This window comes from Bacillus rossius, chromosome 2 (genome assembly GCF_032445375.1).
Source record: "Bacillus rossius redtenbacheri isolate Brsri chromosome 2, Brsri_v3, whole genome shotgun sequence".
In the NCBI taxonomy this organism is placed as follows: domain Eukaryota; kingdom Metazoa; phylum Arthropoda; class Insecta; order Phasmatodea; family Bacillidae; genus Bacillus; species Bacillus rossius.
In genome coordinates this window covers 27,810,246-27,830,461 of record NC_086331.1, presented here as the reverse complement: position 1 = coordinate 27,830,461, position 20,216 = coordinate 27,810,246, and the positions used below count along the sequence as shown (strand labels likewise).

At 38.0% G+C, this 20,216-nt stretch overlaps 1 protein-coding gene across 1 annotated transcript; it reads left to right on the top strand.

Moving 5' to 3' along the window:
* Positions 1-1,139: 1,139 nt before the first annotated feature.
* On the top strand, positions 1,140-3,395 carry LOC134528868 (uncharacterized). The gene is made up of 2 exons (XM_063362535.1): positions 1,140-1,785; positions 2,556-3,395. The coding sequence occupies exons 1-2, from the start codon at positions 1,627-1,629 to the stop codon at positions 3,393-3,395; spliced, it is 999 nt and encodes a 332-aa protein (XP_063218605.1). The 5' UTR covers positions 1,140-1,626.
* Positions 3,396-20,216: the final 16,821 nt, after the last annotated feature.

The following is a 20,216-nucleotide window of genomic DNA, read 5'->3' as shown; positions in this document are numbered from 1 at the left end:
ATGAGGAAATTCTGAGTTAGGATAACATTGTGTTACCTAGTCTAAAACTAGTGACAAAGAAGGTTTTGATATAGATTGTAGCTAATTTAAAACGATTGGAATATGACACTGACTTATAATTGAATATCTAGATAATATGGTATATGAATTTTCGAGGAAATTCAAAATGTTGTAGAGTCATGCTAGCAAGTGCACTGTTAGGTTGGATAATTTTGACCACCATAGGACAAGGAATCGTAAATATGGAATGGTGTAATAGATGGCAAGAACTGGGCTAAATAAATACAACACTACTGTAATAGTAGTGATTGTCGTGCGTTTCGGTGGAGATTACTGCAATAGCAACCGAACTGACGACAGTGCGTGACGACCAGCAACGAGTAGGTGATCGCACCATACACAGTAGCTGTCCAGGATTATTCCGTACGGAGCGGCGAAAAGTGGATCCATCATCCCACTACCGGTGTTCCTTAGCAGTGCGTCATCGATGAGTGATGTTCGCGGATACCTTCAAGTTAGATTACTCCGTAATATTTCACCAAAGATCTACGAGGCTAAAAATCATGAAAGCATGCTGAACTCGGAGCATCAACTTAGGCCTATCATCGGGGAAGTAGGCCTACAATAATTCATGAAACTATTTTGAAGTAAAATACAATCTCATGAGTGATTTCACATGATGGGGAGGCACACGCGTTAGTGACTGTGAACTTCGTTGATATATAATGAGAGTTAAGTGATAGTACCGAAATACTGCATCTTGTGCAGTGGCACGCAACATATTGGTTCGACGTTTTAGTGATTTATTTGTTGTTAATTCAAACCAAGTTAACAAAAGCAAATTTTGATAACGTTTGCCTTGAAACGGCAATCTGTAAGGTTACATTACTTACAGAAATAACTAAATTCTATTTGTTTTTCTTTGCAGAAAAGCAGTTCCTGATATAAAGTTCCAGTAATAATATGTATTCTCTTTGTGTAATATTGTATGCTACTAAGGTAAAGTTGTATACATTGTCTATGGCAGATTATTCTAAAGCATGTAACTAACAACGACAGTTTGATTTTGGATGCAGAAAACTTTTCATGCTACTATTTTCGTCAACTCAATTGATATGAGTAGGGGAAAGGCACCTAAGAGTGCGCATCCCCTAAGAGTACGCATTGCTATTTTCTTACAGTTGGCAACATTGAAAAAAAAAGTGTATAGCCTCAGATTGTTCGTTACTGTGTGACAAACGAGTGGCGTGAAACTTGCAGCTGCACAAGATTATTTGTAGATTTGAAAGGTGAGAGTTCATTTGTTGTTGTTTTCATGTAATATTTTTATCGGGTAACTTAAGCTATAGCAAGTAGGTAAACAGAGATGCGTTCATTATCTTTATATTACGTAGCAGCTTTGGTTTTCAGCATTCGTGTCGATAAAGCCATATTAGCTTTTACGGTATGTGCTGCTATCTGTCGACTCTTTTAGATACTTCGTGTTCATTCCCTAAGAGTGCGCACAAAGTTTGTCCACAAGAGTGCGCGCGCACTCTTTGGAGCACCTTGCGTACTCTTTGGGACAAGTTTATATTAATGCAAAAATGAACAATTTTAATCAAATAGGCCTATATTTGTTTCAGAATGTCATCTTCTTATAAGAGAAAATCGGAAAGAAAGTTAATATTTTCAGAAGAAATCTTAAATGAAGCAAGAAACAGAATACTAAATGGGGAAAGTCAACGAAAAGTTGCAAAGGATCTGGGCACAAAGGAATCTACGCTAAGGAAACGCCTAAAAGCAGTAAGTACTATTTAATTAGCAATAATTGTATTATTTTGATAAATGTAACTTAAATGCATGAACTTATTCATGTTTCTTAGTCCGAGTCTTCATTAGAATTAGTAGTGAGTTGAAATCGGCCAAATTGAGACCAACCTAGTATAGGCCAATCAATAGCAATTACTTGACTTCCCATACATAATGTTCCAAAACAAAATTATTAATTACATTTTTTGTAAAAAATACACAACAATTTATATATATTTCATAAAATTGCTAAGTTACAATAAAGAAAATTTGAGATAATTTATTATTACCTACTTTAGAATTTTTATAAATATAATAAACTTGCATTAATTTAATTCCTTGTCAGTTATCTAGGCTTACTTAACAAAATGTTAATTCATTTCCCATTATACAAAAATAAGGTTTGTTAAGCCTGCATAATTAAAGCAGTCGTTTGTATATTTAGTTATTATTTAGCGATTACTATTCGAAAACTGGCCATCGCTAGCACAGAATTAATGATTTAGGCTAAATTCAGTCGATTTCGTCGTAAAGAAAAATAATGTACTGTGTCAGTTTAATGGATATTTTTGTTTTCTTGTTTGTGTGTCTCCTTACTCATTTCATTGCTGTTTCATCTACATAACATTCCATTCTTTGAAGCGCTGTTAGGGTAGATTGACCCACTAATATTTCCTTCCTTGCCTTTCCTAGCTGTCATTTATTTTCATTAGTAAGTAGATTCCTGATATCTTATCCTGAGTTGAGTTCGATGATTGTTTCAGGGATCCATACCAGTGTCACTAGGAAGATTGAAACGAGTTTTTACACCGGCTCAAGAGCAAGAACTAGCAGACCACATAAGGGATTTGGACAGCCGATTCTATGGCATAGGGAGAAAGCAACTGATGAGTTTGGCTTTTGAGTATGCGACTCTAAACAATATTCCACACAGGTTCAACAATGTGACAAAGGCAGCAGGGCGACACTGGGTGCAAGATTTCTGCAAGAGGCAGAATTTGTCCCTTCGAGCACCCGAAAAATGCAGTCTTGGCCGTGCCATTGGATTTAACAGAGTACAGTGTCAGCGGTTTTTCCATAACTTGAAACAAGTGTCAGATGAAAAGAAATTTCATGCTCATCGTATATTCAATATGGATGAAAGTGGAATCTCGTGTGTCCCAAACAAAGTTCCCAAAGTACTTTCTCCCAAAGGCAAACGTTCAGTCAGCAAAGTGTCTTCAGCAGAGAGAGGACAAACTGTGACAGTAGTTTGTTGCATGAATCCTGTTGGTTTCTATGTGCCCCCTGCGATTATTTTCGCCAGGAAAAGAATGAAACAAGAGTTATTTAAAGATGCTCCTGAAGGTTCTTTGCACATGATATCTGATAGTGGCTTCATTAATTCCGATCTGTTTTTGGTCTGGCTTAAACATTTCAAGACCTATGTCAAACCATCTGAGGATGACCCAGTACTCCTAATTCTAGATAATCACTCATCCCACTATTCTCTTGAGGCTGTTCTTTTTTGCCGAGAGCACAATATCACACTTCTTCCACTCCCTCCCCATGCTACACACAAACTGCAACCTCTCGATCGAGGATTCTTCGGCCCTCTGAAATAAATGTTTGCTATTGAAGCGGAGAAATGGATGCACAACCACCCCGGCCGTGCAATTTCCAATTCTGACATTTGTTTTTTGTTCCGCAATTCATATGAGAAGGTTGCCACCATGGAGAAAGCAAAGAATTCATTTCGTGCAACAGGAATTTATCCTTATAACCCTGATGTGTTCAGCGACGAGGATTTCATCCCATCTCATGTGACTGACAGGCCAAATCTAGAGGAGCCAATGGACAGTGGCAACGAGGTGGTTCCTGTTGCTCCAGATACTTCTGTACAAACTGTGAAAAACCCCATCATGCCTTCTAGCTTTGACACATCCCCATCAACTATTGAAAATCTTCAAGTTGATATGGAATGTTTGGTGTCTAGTGAGAATAATGAAACAATGCTGGACCAAATACCGTCGACCAGTAATATTGTCCATGTAGCTGGATTGGAGTTTTCTAACGCTGATGAGAATGATATGCCGATCGATAGTGGTGTCGAGTTGTCCACTAGTGAAATTAATCTGGGTTGCCAAATGCTAGCTGGTGTATCAAGTGAGAAAAATGTTAAGAAAATTAACTCTTCCACCTGCATTGTAAATAATAGTCCTATGAAGGTAGATCAGAGTGAGGGAAAGGGAATCTCTCCAGCCAGCATCGTACCTGTTCCCAAAGCAGACACAACAGTCAAGAGACAAAGGAAAGCCAGGCGATCGGAAGTAATGACAAGCTCGCCGTTTAAAAATGCTCTTTTGCTGGAGAGTGAAAAGAAACGTTCACAAGATTCACAGAAGTCAAATAAGAAAGGAAAATCATCAGGTCCATTGAAAAAGCGTAAAACTTCAAAGACAGTGGAAAGTGATGTACTCTGTCCAGGATGTGATGAGAGATATACTGAACCAATCTCAGAAGACTGGATACAGTGTATTAAATGCCAACAGTGGTGGCATGAGCAGTGTTCGTCATTTGAAGGATCTGTAACATTTACTTGTGATCTGTGTTAAGTGCGCACTCTTAGGGTAAACAATGCGCACTCTTAGGGGCTAGCTCACCTAAGAGTGCGCATTTGCATGTATTTGTTTTTGTGTGTTTTATAACAATATGAACAGTTTTCACATAATTGAACATATGTAGATGAATGCATAATAGATTAATAAAACCGAATTTGACTCAAACATTTATTGTTAATTTAAAATGTAGTCACATATGACTATTGTTTGTTAGGTGCGCACTCTTAGGTGCCTTTCCCCTAATATAATTTGGGGGGATCCGAGCTCAGGTTCTAGGCTGTGGTGGTGGGGTCAAAGAACAACCAACCTCTAAAATCACGGTGGAAATCTTGGATGACCTTGACCTTCAAAATTCCTAAAATATTACTCAACATTCCTCAAATATTTTAGAAATTTCCCTATTTCGAGGGGAAAATTACCCTTTTTTTAGGAAAAATTTCCTATTTTCCCGAAAAAAAATTCCAAAAGAAACAAATTTCCAAGATGGGCCAAATTTCCATCTAGTGGGGCCGAGTTTCCATCGAGAGGAGCAATATTCCATCGAGAGGGGCAATTTTCCACGAAAGCCCCATCAGAGGTCAGTCTGCTGGTGGCTTCTGTGGAAGCAATATCCGTTGCCATTTTTAATCGAATGGTGTCGTCGGATTCGTACGGAGGACTCCATGGCGGAAGTAAGTTTTTTAATTGAAATTCAATTAATTAATTTTTTTATAAATTTTAAATTTCTTCCCGTTAAAATCAGTTAATATTTACGGATTTTCAAGATGGCGGGCGTAACGAAAATTGCAATGGTGACGTCTTGATCAAGATGGTGGATGTTACTTAAGCAAGATGTTTATTAAAATTTTATTAAAATTGTAATTATGATTTGTTATATTTTTATTAATAAATTACACCAAACATTTAAAGCAAACAATTTTTTTAATAATTTTTGGAATTATTTTGGAATTTTTTGGTCAAAAATTAAAGAATTTCAATTTTACGGTCAAGGTCAAGGTCATGACCTCTAATGAGGCGTTCGTGGAAAATTGCCCCTCTCGATGGAATATTTCTCCTCTCGATAGAAATTTGCCCCTCTGGATTTTTTTCGGGAAAAATGGGAAAATTTCCCTAAAAACCTTAACTTTTCCCTCGAAATAGGGAAATGTTTTACGATTTTTTACGAATTTTGAGTCTTTTTTTTTTTTTTAAAGAATTTTGAAGGTCGAGGTTATCCAAGATGGCCGCCCAGAATTCGGTCGGTCATTGACCCCAACACCAGACAGCCTGGAACCTGCGCTCGGAGCCCCCAATAAATACTAGTGATTTGAATATGTGAATGGTGAAGTCTATAAATATTTACTATACATCAAGAATACAGATTATTTATTTAAGCTCATATTTGGTAGAGAAGTATGTTATAGATAGCGATATAAATTTGACTGAATATGGGAGAAATAATCATGGAAAATACGGACAAATATGTTTCAATATTATAATGAATAAATTGATTTGTTAAATCAAACTAAATAGTTTTTGTTGGTGTTAATTTCCTCAATTTGACCATACATATGTAAATCATAATAAAAATACATATTCTGGTTGGAAATGCTAGATTAGCAAAAATACTGATTAGAAAATATTTGATAATCATTTCCAACTTGTATTATAACTCAGTAGTCCTGACACTAATCTTCTGCCGGATTGAGAAAAGCCAGGGAACGAACAAATTTAAGAAATATCATTGTAGTCTATATCATGAACTGGATACACATTTCATAAAATGTGCAATTTACTGATGAAACTTTATTAGAGGAATATTAAAACCTTTGCCAAGATATTATTACATGCATATAGTCAGTGATCATATTCAGGGGCGCAACAACAGGAGGGGGGGGGGGCAAGGGTATTTTGCCCCCCTCCCCCCTTTGACACCATGAAGTGGGGGCAAACGGGGGCAAAGAAAGTGCCGTGTAATCAATTTTTAGATAATAAAACTGCTTAAATAGCACCATTTTCCACCTTGAAATACAATTTTCCCGGGGGAGGACCCCCCGACCCCCCGCTTCAGTAGGGAAGGGATCGATGATACTTTATAAAAAGGTATATTGCCCCACCTTTGGAAATTTAGTTGTTGTGCCCCTGATCATATTGAAGTCAATGAAAATAATTATAAATCTAAGTCTGATGTATATTTATATTGTGTATGGAATATGTAGCACAGTGCTAGTATAGTTACTTAATTGCAATAGTTGATCTATGAATATATGGTTTCGCTGGATTTAGTAGGGTAGACTGGGTACGGTTGAAACGGTGGACGGTTGAAACAAAGCGGATACATATCTCGACACCGTGTGTGATGGTATGAGGGGTACAAGGGGAGAACGAAGCGGACGACAAGTCGAAACACGAATTTTAGTGGTGCGTCGCTCTTCGCGCACTGTGCTTGTGTATAGGAGACCCCATTGTATTTTTTGACGGAAAAGTACGTATTTTTTATTCGTACATTTTTGCAATGATTATGATTTTATTAAAGTTATAGTATTGAGAGTTTTGTTTCGTTTTAATTGAAGTTCGTATAGCATATGGATGTATGATTAGTTTTTATTCAAATTTACTATAATTCTTACTGTGAAAGTTTTATACCTAGAAGGGGGGACAGCTGAAACATTTTTTTGTGGGTACGGTTGAAACAGTTTATTTATTTAGTTTTATTTTTCTTAGATGCCAAAGGTACGCCAAAGGAAGACTAAGAGAGGTCAGGCCAACTTATCAACGTACTTTTAAAATGTACAAAATGTATTCTAGGATATTTTCGCTACCATAAAGTTTCATTTGACACACCCATAAGCTTAGTACGTCTCCCGATGTTCACGAAAGTAACTATAAACAGGTCAATGGTGCCAGATTAGGGTCCGCCACCTGGAAGAAATGACCGAAAAAGAAAATCTCTGGGCATGCATGGAAGTTTGGGCAACAGACATGTCACGAATAGGACACCAAAATCCCTTCAATAAAAATAAAGGACTGGCTAGGCCTTATCTAAGGGTTTGGGAGCGGTTTTGTGGACTTGGAATCCCGTTAGGGAACAGGTGTAGCATATTAAAAAACATAAACCCTTATTTTTGTGTCTTGGAACACCGGCCTAAGTGACAGTAGAGACAAGAAAGGGAAAAAAGATAAGCTTGGCGTGTGAGACCGAGCATTACGATATCACTGCAAATCGCTTTGTGAGTTCCATACGTATGTATTCATTCTCCCCCCGGGAATGTTGTGGTGGTACAGTGTAACGTTTATACGAGAGACGGTCGTTAACGTTATTTTCTGGACTGGTGCAAGTCACAGCCAAATTCTGGGAGGATTATTCGCTAAAGGCCACGGCCGATTAATTTTCGATTTTTATAAATTACTTTTTTCCTTTAAAAGAATTCTTTTATAGATATCTCACAGATAATAGAGGCAAAGGAAAATGAATTAAGTAATTTTCGGAAAAATTTCATGGAAAGTTAAAACGGTATTTTTTTTATTTCTCATTTCATTGGATTAACTTCTCCTCGACTGCTGGGTAACTAGAGTCGGAAACACAGCCCCACAAACAAGGGATGTCCGAGGGGAAGCAGTAATGGCCTGCGGTCAGAAAAGATCCCAGAATTTGCCTGTAGTTGCCTCAAGAATCCGCGGGGATCCGATCCCAGGACGGCCGGTTCGTGGTTTGTATCCGGTCTTTCGAAAAACGTTTACATAATTTTTGACGTGACAACGTCTAATAAATCGATGAACGCCGGCTGCACGCACGAAAAAGAGTCCCGTTACGCACATTGTCCCGTTTCGCTGTGTCCCGTTACGCTCATTTTATATTGCTCTTTGCTAACCTGAACCTCCTAGCATTGCGACCGAGTCCGTGGCGTACAGTAATTCTGTTTTCATGCATTTCAATGTAACATTTTCAGTGCTCTTTGCTAACCCGTTCCTCCTAGCATTGCTGCAGAGTCCGTGGCGCTAATATATTATTTTTGACTGCATCTTGGTGTTGGGTAAGCTATTTTCGTTCACATCATCCTTGAAACACTCCGATTCGTTTCCTACTTTTCCTATCATCGTCCTATCCTTAAAATAATAACACAGATTGGAAGTAGTTAAATAGCAAACATGTAAAAAAGTTATAGTTAAAATAATCTCTTCGTTAAAGTAATAAACATATTTGAATTAATGAGTGCAAATAAAAGTAAATTTATCAATTAAATTGTAGATTTCATTTCACTCCTTCTTTGTATCCATTCAAAATATTGATAATTCAATAAAAATTATGCAATTTTATTCATAAAAGTATGCAATCATTTCATCAATGTTTTGTTATGACGTTGTCACGTTAAACTATCGTCCGTAAACCGACTTTACAGACAACCAATTTTTGTTTTGTTTTAGAATATTGGACAAATTCTGCAACTGTACAAGATATTTCTGACGGTAGTAAATAATACGGAACCCCTCAGACTGAAAGTCGGCGTGAGATCAACTCGCTTCGACCGGTAACTTCCACAATGACACGGAAGCGAACACGGATCACGTAAACAGGGACGGATCTCACGGAACCGAGAAATCAAAATGGCACGCACGCGGACACGCACCCATACGGATTAACTCGGCGATGCCTAGCTCTTCCGTTTACGTTACTTCGTACTGCGACCAATGGAATATTAATATTTGGCCGCGGTGGTAGATATGTGTGCGTTTAAATTACGTGAAAAAAAAAATTGTTTTACAAGTACAGGTATATCTGTTGTTTTATCGTTATTTGTGGTTTATTTTATCATATGTATAAATTCTAACCTGCTTTGTTTTCGGATCTGAAGGTCGATATTTTTTTTTCGATTTAATCAATTTTTCGTTACCGTGAAGCTCAGTGGCATCGGTTGCCGTTTTTACGTTTCCGTGCATTGTGGCGGATAGTGAAATGTAATTATCTTGCGTGCGGCCGGATCCGTATCATTGCAAACGGACAGAGGCGGGCGTAAAAGAGGGGAGGATGAGGGGTGAATACATCCTCCCTGAAGTTACGAAAAACATTTACAAAATATCAGTCTGTAGGGTATGTTACTGTGTGAGAAACCACGCCGCCTACGGCTACTACTGTAGGCCCTACCACAGTGCGTAAGTGTCGATTGTAGCGTAAGTTTTTTAGAAAATACGTGTTAAATTTGTAATTTTTTTTTTTCAACTTGAGAACAAGCTTGTGTAACGGCCCTCGGGCACTCACCTGTCCGGGAGCGACGCGTCTCGCTCCTCACGCGCCCCAGCACGAGTCGCACAAGCCGCGCCAGCTTCTCCGCGCGCCGGGCATGCTGGCGCGTCTTCGCCCGTCGCAGTCGCTTCCTTGGCGCGTATCGATTCAAGAGTCGCGAGCCCACGTGGTGCCCCCTCCCCCCTCCCCCCCTCCTTAACCACCCCCCCGTGCTTATAGGTCATGGCCCCAGGGGGGCGCAACTGAACAGACGGAAACTCTGTGCAGTTGAGAAATACCAGTTTTAAGTATAAAGAAAACATTAAAATTTCTTAATCATATTAACTTTTAAAAAAAGTAATTTCACAAACATTCTTCTTAGTTCAGAATTTACGTAATGGTGTATAACGGCAGTATAATGGCAAACTATACTGTGTAATAATTTTTGACAAGGTTGGATTATCTTGGTAGCAATGAAACAAGCATGGCTGCCATGTGCACATGACGTGTGCACGTGTGTAACGTTTTGCAAATGAAACGGAAGTTATGGGTTTCAACACTCATACTTTGCTGTTATGTAGTTTTTAATTATTGAAACAAACTATAAAGCATTTTAACATTTTTTTTTGCTATTCCGTATCGCAAAATAGATTATCTTAAAAATGTATAAGGAATATTCCCAGCAATGTACGACCACAGAAAAATAAATCAAGGTTGCCATCATTTACTTTCGAAAATGTAACGTCTTTTAAGCTGTTAGGTTGCTTTAAATATCGCACAGTTCGCTGTTTTCCGAAGAAAATAAGAGCGTTAGTTAAAGCATGCATTGAGTTGCAACTTTTTATCTTCCTTACTTTGTGGTCACACCTCAGCCAATCACAGTACAGCCGACCCCAGGCATGGCGTCATTAACGGGTGAGAGAACTCTGCCCTATGTTTTAACACTGAGCTGGACAGTGCGCACATAGATTTGTTAATAAACGTACCAGCGCACTTAAGACAAGTATGCCGGCAGTTCTTCAAAATATAGATTAAGCTATGCATAAGCCCTTTCAACGTCGTAGCTCAAAATTGCGTAGAAGTTGAGGCTATAGCCCCGCAATAAATGACTAACCGATCAACTGCCTATTTGCGACAGTTTAGCTTGCACCTCTAAACTTTCCTGAGTGTGACACGATGCAACAACTCGTGGTTAGTATTTTTTGTTACATTAATTAACGAATAGCTCCTGAAGCATAGATGCTGGGGCTAGGGTTCTGCAATGACAGATTTGATAATTTCTCTAACGGCCTATAGCATTTTACTGGCGACAGGCGACCTGCCACTATCCCTTCTGGAATTAGACCCAATGTGCTAGCTCACGTTTCATTAACGTTTAATGTAGAATAAGTATTTTATATGAGTTTAAAACAATCTTGTTACTGACCGGCAGCGGTATGGCGACGAATGATGTCGCTCACCGCCAGGGGCGCATGCGCCATGGGTACCAACCCAGAAGCGCCAAACAAACAATGCGGACTTCACGATTCAAGCTCCAGACCCCAGCACGGTTGAAACTGTCTGCCTCGACCAACTCTTCCTCCGCACCATCCTCCTTGTCCTGTACTGAACATGGCTGCTTGATGCATGCAACATTTAACTTCGCATGAATGAGCGCAGTGATTTCCCTGTGTCTATGCAGGTTTCAGTTAGCCATGGCATCAATTGCTGCCATGGCTGGCCTATCCCTGAACAAAACACACGAGGCATGTTGCCCTTCCTGCATAGCTGAAACTCCAGTACGATTAGGCATAAAGGCTTCAGCCTGGGACGCACCTAGAGTCTTTCCTAACACAGAAGCCCTCCCAAACAAATACAATTAGTTTTAGTTAGGTTAGGAAAAAAATTTGACTCAGTCACCGTGGTGTGAGCATCTGACCAGCGACCAACTGCAACATAGCTCATCCCAGGTGGTGGTCACACTGTGAGTATACTGAATACCAGCTGGCGGTGTGGCGGCGCCTTCGGAAATAGGCATGCAAGGCAGCCCGGATGAATATCGGCGCGTAGCAGGAGGCATTTCGTTGGTGAAGGCTCGCAGGAGATCTCGGTGTGCACAAAGATGCGGAGCGGGCTGGAGCTTGCGGACTGTGGAATGCTGCGTGCGCGACGGAACTAAACAGCGACGGAACTCTGAGTGGAAGGCAGCAGAGAACTTCGGGCGGGGCCATTGCAGCCTTAAGGCGCCCGCCTACCTAGCTTGTGAACAGCGTTGCAGAGTGTTTGAAATACACGTTTTTACAGAAAACTGCGAAAATTATTCAAAATATTTTTCGGTACGAAAAGAACACACACATCATGCAATGATCTAAATATATTTTTAAAATGAATCGCACATCGAAAACAATATTTTATTAACCCCCGATATAGCCAAAAACGAGGTTTTCATGCTGCCATATCTTACAAACTATTCACAGGATTTATATGGAACCTTTATAAGGTCATGCGCTGGACATTTCTACACACTTTACACCAATAAAATTATAGGGTCACCGGATTAATTTCCGAGAGGCACGTGTACAACTGCGGCATGTTTTTTCACTTGATGGTTGTCCGTCACGTGGCGCGCTCTCGTCCGTAGACCCACCATCATCGTGTTTTCGCGGGGCGAGGGTAAGATGAGTCATGGGCGTGCGCCTGGCGTGCAGTAAGCTACTACACTTGTGGGGAGGAATCGCTGCACATGGCCGGATTTTTTTGTTCGGTCTAACATCATAATGTTCAGCTTCTTACTCTGAATATTTTTTTTCTGCAAAAGGAAAACTGTCAACATCAAACAACGAAGAGGAAAGAAAAGGTTGAGGTTACATGCAACTCACAAGATACGAATCTAGAATAAAGGGAACGTTAGATATTTCGACGGCACGAGGTATTACTTTACATTATTACTACGATACTTTACATTTTTACTATTATGAATTTTTTTTAACTTAAATTAATCATGACTAATTTGTGTTCACATATGTATGGCTTCCGATAGCGTAGTCGGTTACTGTGCGGGAGCAATAGTCTCTAGGTTAGAATCCGGTTAAAATATATGTTATAATACGTTTAGTTTTAGTAAATAATATAAGCCTTTCGCCAGTGTGCCGTTTCTAGGTATGACACTCGTGATTTTATGAGTAGGTAATTGATTTATTCACATTTCTTTTTTATTAATCTTTCATGTTAAATAAATTTTAATATTTTTATGCAAAGATTGTATTTAATATTTATTTATCTTTACATATTTCATTGTCTTAATGTTAAAGTTTTGTGTAGCTATTTAATTAATAATGTCTTAAATGTGTTTGTTTCTATTATAATCAAATGTGTAAGGGAAACACTACTACAATACTGGTTCTATGAATATTTTGTTTTGTTTGTATAATTCTACTTATTGTAAACTCTATGATTTCTGTCGTGCCAAACGAAAAAGACTTACCTTGCCCTTTTCAATTTCTTTTCGGCCATTTGGCATGTAATTTTTTGGTGCGGATGTAAAAACCACCACAAAATGTAACAACTTATCTGTTACCGCCGTTTTGGCGGTTCGAGTCATGGGCCTCATCCTGGCTTTGGTGTTCCAGGAATCTAAATTCATTTTTGGGAATTGACCTCTTCAAAACAAAGGCCAGAAATTTCAATATTATTATTTTAAGGTTATGTAACTGTTTTAAACTTCTACGTGATCATCATGCAAGTTTATACTATTGAACTTGAATCAACGAAATCATATTGATTTCTACACTTTGGAACATTTCCGGCAATTAATTTTTATTCTGAAGAAAGAATTATAAGAAGACTTCAATAATTTAATATTTGTTTGATGAATTAATTTTTTAAATAATATTTGTTGATAAACTTAACCTGTTTTTACTTAAATCTAATATAAATACTTGGTACGTACCTAGTTGTTCACGAGCTCGTTACTTAATATATAATACTCAATAACATTTGTTAATATGTTAATTGTTTTGTCGATGTTTGTTTTACATTGTTGTTTTTACAAAGGCCTATAATTACAACCAGCACCAATCTGATATTTGTGTTATTTGTTCCCAGTGGTTTATTCCAATATGTTTTAATTCCTTTTAACATATTATGTTTGGTTATAAAGGGCAATATATTCTCATGTCTCTATAGTAATTTATACTAATCCTTTGGTTAATACATAATAACATAGTACAGCAAATGTAAACGATCTGACATATCTGAAACTTTCATGTGTTATAGTGTCCTTGGGTAACTTCCAATGCCACACATTGAGGTTATGTAGGATGCTATAGCAGATGAATACCTTTCAGTCAAAACAATATGTCACACCAGTTAACAATTTTGCGTAGGAAGTTCATTAAGCCAGAATTAGAATTAATTATGTTTACCGTGTCACGTTTGATGGAAATCTGTGCTGTGTTAACTATGTAAGAGTAGATACCAGTGATAAAATGGTGAATTTTTCTACCCGTACTATATATTATTTCAATACAATTCACAATGTTGATACAATAGCTCTAAAGGCAAAAACAATATGAATGTGGCGCGAAACTAAACAATCACGAAGTTTTGACGGTAAAGGTTCACTGCAGCGTAAAGAAATAAACAACTGAAATCGATTTAAAGAACAATTTTTCGTAGCTGTTACATACTATTTGCCAGTTTGAAGGTCGACGACAATAGTTATTTTTAAATAATAAATAAATGCAACGTATTATTTTACTCGAACATGTAAATTAATTATTGTTGGTAAGTTATAACAGGAAAACTTTGCTTATAATTTGGAACTGCATTTACTGCATCTTGTACATAAGCATATAAATATTTATTACATCAACTTAAATAAGATTTGCCAAGTCTAAATTTTAATGTCAGTTTACTCCAATCTGAAAATATCTGATATTTTAAACATATATTTTGTATACGATTTTAATGCTTCAAGTTGAAAAATCCCTTTGGGCACAGCCTACAGGCGTAAGTAGATTTCGAAGTACATTTTTCTTCTGGAAATATTCTGGAAACAAAGTTCCCATTTTACGAACTTAAGGCTCGGTCTCAGTCATGAGAAATTGTCCTTGAGGCACTCTGGCCGTTGAGGGGTGGAAAGATGAGCAGAATTCACAACACAATGCCTTACCCCCTCTCTAGACCAGCGAGGGAGGTAGGGTTTCCTTCGCCCCTTGGTCACCCTTCACCCCTCCTACGCATTGAACCGGTATTTACGGACTGCACCCCTCCCCCTCTCCATTCCTGGAAGTTATCTCACAGGCGACCGGGAGGGAAAATCCTTCCGTCTGGCCTAGGCTCAGTAGCCTCGCATTTCAGACATGTGATTTGTCACGGCCACTATCGGTAACACACCGCGCCAGTCAGAAGGTGTCGTATGCGTGTCATCTGCTTTGATATTAGTTTGTATAGACCTAGTAACACAGGATTTTGCCCTGGTTTTATAGCTGGTTTGGTTTTTATATCTCAGCGCTATGGATAAGCGTATCAGTATAAATAGTTTTCTAATAACAAATTGGGAAATAATAATAAAAAATTAAAAAAGATAGAAAATTATCTTATTTTCAGTAATTATGGTGTTTATAAGATCTTGTTTGGCTAGCCTTGCGCAGCATTCCTACTCCAGACACTACAATCTGTAAGTGCGAGGTTTACTTTTACCAATTTCAAACAGCAAATCGACACATAAACACTCTGCATTTCTTGAAAACACTGTACCGTTGTCATGTAATTTTCATAACACGTCAAATTCGGCCATTAAAAATACTTAAAGGAAACTACGCAGGCAAGATGAGCTTTTTGACAATTTTCACAATTTTGTTTTCTTTTCATATACTAAATAGGATAAAAACTAAAGGATCATCCCTAGATAGTAAATGTTTAAATTTTATTTTAAAATACCATAATCCCACACCGTTTACTTCCTGAGATACGCACATACGCATACAAGCTGAGTCTCACTAAAAAAAAAAAAAAAAAAACTACGTTCCCAGTCCTCTTGAATAGATGTATGGGAACGTTTTCAGTTTTCTGTATAATCAGTTATAAGACAGTAATTTACAATAAATAATGTAAACATCAACGCAAGTTAGTGCTAGAACTCTCATGTTGCTTAAGCAAAGAGTTCACAAGCGGGCTTGTGAACTCTTTGCTTAAGCAGGATTAAATTTGGACTTTTTTTAAAAAAATTTATTATTTATGATGTTTATAAACGACATCATCCCTGATGGTTTTCTCTGAGTGCTTCTATTTTATTTTTATTAGGTGGAATTTAAAAAAATCATTATTCAGTCAAATAATAATATATACCCTGAGAAATCTGAGAAGCACTAACTGGAAGAACAAACTACCTTCTCCTTGGAGTCTAGCGATGCCATCCCTCTATTGCGATCGTTAGTGAGAATCCTGCATCCCGCATGAAAAAAAGAAATATTATTTACCTGCAAGCAATACGTGGTGTCATCTGTTGTTGAAAAGCAGAACTACTTACAACAAGTACCTTTGCATGAGATAACTTAACTCTCGCTTAAGAAATATTAAAAAAAAATTATATTTAAGTAATGGTTCCAATTGGAAAACTGTCTGTTTGTATCTAACATTAGTCACAGTAACTAATATGAATCCTGATTCGGTGTCTGTCGCTGTATCGAAAGGACACAGGTGTAAGTTTTGCAGCAAAGAATTTATCTTGAGAAAGAATGGAAGACAACACCAGAAGAATGACTGTGTTAAAAATCCACTACGCAATATGATAAGTTGCGTTCGATGTAACAAGTCGTTTACGCGGAGAGAGAGCTTAAAAAGACATGACAGAACTTGTAACGTTAAGCCTGCGTACAAGCCAGAGTACAACGATGGATCTACTATACTAAGGAATAGTGATCTGCATTACGACAATAATTTTCCTTGTCTTGAGAGAGATTATGTTCGTGGCTCTTCCGATCTCGACGAAGAACTTAAATTGAAGGATGATGATGATTTATGGAAGAATGAAGACAATGGAAGAATCCTTAACGTGAAAAGTGAGAATACATTCCAGCCGAATTCAAGTAGATCTTTTATTACTTTGTAAAAATGATGGACTCCTAAAAAGGAAGCATGAAGACGATAATGGCACTTCGACATCATCGATATCGAATTCATATGGTAATCTGGGTGAAGAGGATGTCTTCTACAGTGATTGTTACAGTGACTCTGAGGCTGTTGACAAAAGCATAGACTGTGATGAAGCACCTAAAGCTGACAAGATCGAAGAATGTAACGGTGTCCTGAGACCGAAACGATGGAAACGATGTGTTTTAATAAATAAATCTGATAACGCTTATTATGATCACTGGGACGATTGTGATATTAAAAGTATTTATAATAAACAAGCAAGTGAGATGGTGGTAGAAGAGATTGATTACACATCGTGGAAAGATCCAAACTTATTGGTTGACCGGCTAAGACTTCTACATGGCTCGCTTTGTGCAGGAAACTATTCGTGCATAAAATGAATATCCTTCATACTCGAATAACTGAGGAAAGCTGGCTACATACAATAATGGCTTATTTTACTTCTATTTGTATATTCTTAAGAAATAAATTAAATATTAAAAGTAAAAATTTAATGTTTTTATTTCTTGCATTCTGATTTCTAACTAAGACTTAGTTCTCGTAACTTGTGTTACCAAATGTGTTGCCTTTTGATGGTGCTTCCAAAATGTGCTTCCTTCTTTTGTTGATGGTGCTTCCAAATGTGCTGCCTTTTTTGATTGTGCTTCCAAAATGTGCTGCCTTTTTGATGGTGTTTCCAAAATGTGCTGCCTTTTTGATGGTGCTTCCAAAATGTGATTCCTTTTTGTTGATGGTGCTTCCGAATGTGCTGCCTTTATTGATTGTGCTTCCAAAATGTTCTGCCTTTTTGATGGTGCTTCCAAAATGTTCTGCCTTTTTGATGGTGCTTCCAAAATGTGCTTCCTTTTTGTTGATGGTGCTTCCAAATGTGCTCTCTTTATTGATTGTGCTTCCAAAATGTGCTGCCTTTTTGATGGTGCTTCCAAAATGTGCTTCCTTTTTGTTGATGGTGCTTCCAAATGTTCTGCCTTTATTGATTGTGCTTCCAAAATGTGCTGCCTTTATGTTGATGGTGCTTCCAAAATGTGCTTCCTTTTTGTTGATGGTGCTTCCAAATGTGCTCTCTTTATTGATTGTGCTTCCAAAATGTGCTGCCTTTTCGTTGTCGGTGCTTCCAAAATGTGCTTCCTTTTTGTTGATGGTGCTTCCAAATGTGCCCTCTTTATTGATTGTGCTTCCAAAATGTGCTGTCTTTACGTTGATGGTGCTTCCAAAATGTGCTTCCTTTTTGTTGATGGTGTTTCCAAAAGTGCTTCCTTTTTGTTGATGGTGCTTCCAAATGTGCTCTCTTTATTGATTGTTTTTCCAAAATGTGCTGCCTTTACGTTGATGGTGCTTCCAAAATGTGCTTCCTTTTTGTTGATGGTGTTTACAAATGTGCTGCCTTTTTTTGATTGTGCTGCCTTTTCGTTGATGGTCCTTCTATTTTTAATGTTGTTTTGACTCTAGTATTATTGTTGATGGTTCTTGATTTGACTAGCGTATTATTCCATACGGTGCATGTATATAAGCGAGTCCTAGACAGCAGGATGCTCAGTTTGTTACTGACGTCGGCGGTGTAAGGATCGCCTAGTTTGTTTCTTCTGGTGCATGAGTCGTGTCAATTAGCTGTTCTTGAGATTTCGATGGCATCTTTACCGACTTTAACGTCGAACTCGATGGAGGATGTACCATCGACTATGGGAACCATGACGTCAGCGCCGACGATGTTGGAGCAGATCCCGTTGGCAACGCCTCTGACAACACTGGAGGAGACTTCGATATGTGCTGTTCCACCATCAGCTGAAGTTTCATCATCAGCAATGGATTCTTCAACTAATGAAGAGCGTACATTGCGTCAGTGCAAATACTGTGACGCATCATTTACTATCACCTCAAATGCTCGCAGACATGAAAGAAGCAGTTGTTCTAATAATGTTAAAAGAATACAATTTCAGTGCAATAAGTGCAAAAAACTAATTTCACGTCTTGATAGCTTACATCTTCATTATAAAAAATGCTCCGAGAAAGTAAAGTGCGAGTATAATGAACCTGGTTATTGTTTTGACTCATGTGTTGTACCAGCTGATGAGACTATATAAGTGAGACCCTGGTGATATGGACTTCAGTCCGTTACTGGCTGCTGTGATGAACGGATCGGATAGTTAGACTTGTATAACATAATAGACCTGTATCTAGCTATTCTTGAGAACTCGATGGCATCATTACCGCTATCTACACCAACCTGGATCGAAGGTCTACCATCATCAGTGCAGAGCACGATGACAACGACGTCTACAGCTACACCTGCTCTCTCAGCACAGCAGGAGATTTCGATGCGTGCAACATCTTCCGCAGAGCAGACCTCAACGGCTTCAGAAGTTAACATGTCAGCAGTGTTACAATGGTTGTCAACAGTTCCAGTGGCATTGATGAAGGAAGGAGCAACCAGCGGTGTTATATCACCCGACTGCACGTACTGTGAGAAGATCAAAAACTTGAAATTATGGGATTATGTAATACACAATTGTAGTAATAACTCTGAACGCATTAAATATCAGTGCAACAGGTGTTTAAGCAAGTTTGTACAATATGGAAGATTAAAACGGCACCTCAGTAATTGTGATAGACTGGCTGTACATTCATCGGAATCAAGCTGTATATTTTGTAACAAAACATTGGCAAAATATTCGAAGTGCACAACGACACGAAATATATCACTGTCCTTTTAATGAAGTCGATAATTCGACTTTGTGTGCAAATTGTGGTGTACCAATATGTCGAGCTGATAAACTGAATATACATTTAAAGTCATGTAAAGGACATAGTCCGTATAGTAAGAAGACTGTTTGAATCGAGAGATCCACGAAACTTTGGTAATTTGTCTGTGTGTTTTTTGTACTTGTGGTAGTGTATAATTTATGTAATAAAAGTTTTTTTTAAAAGAACTTGCGGTGTTTTTTATTTTCTCAAACCTGACACTTTAGTGGTACTTTATTAAAATATTAAAGTTGTTTTGTATCGGCCAGGGATCAAACCAAGGACCTAAGTCGATCTAATCAATCAGTATATAGATTACAAAAATATTTAATGAATTTTGAACTTTTTCCCAGATCTCTAGCATTAAAATTACACATTTCCAATATGGTGGTCTTGATGTCTGATAGGATGATGGTCGTAGAGGATTTAGAGTCTCTTTACGAATGTTGAACATGGTTTATTGAAATTATTAATTTTTACATAAAATTAAACATTATTACATCGATCGGGTATCGAACCGAGGACAGGAGCGGATCGAATCAATATGTAAATTAATGAGTGATTTATTTAATGAATTTTGAACTTTTTCCTGAATTCCTAGCTAAATAATTACTGATTTTCAAGATGGTGGCCAAATTTCAAGATGGTTGGTGTCACAGTAATAAATGATTACTGCACTCTAGCGGATAAGAACTAAACTACCATGGCATCAGCGTACTCTCGCTGACGATACAATGATGATGGCTTCC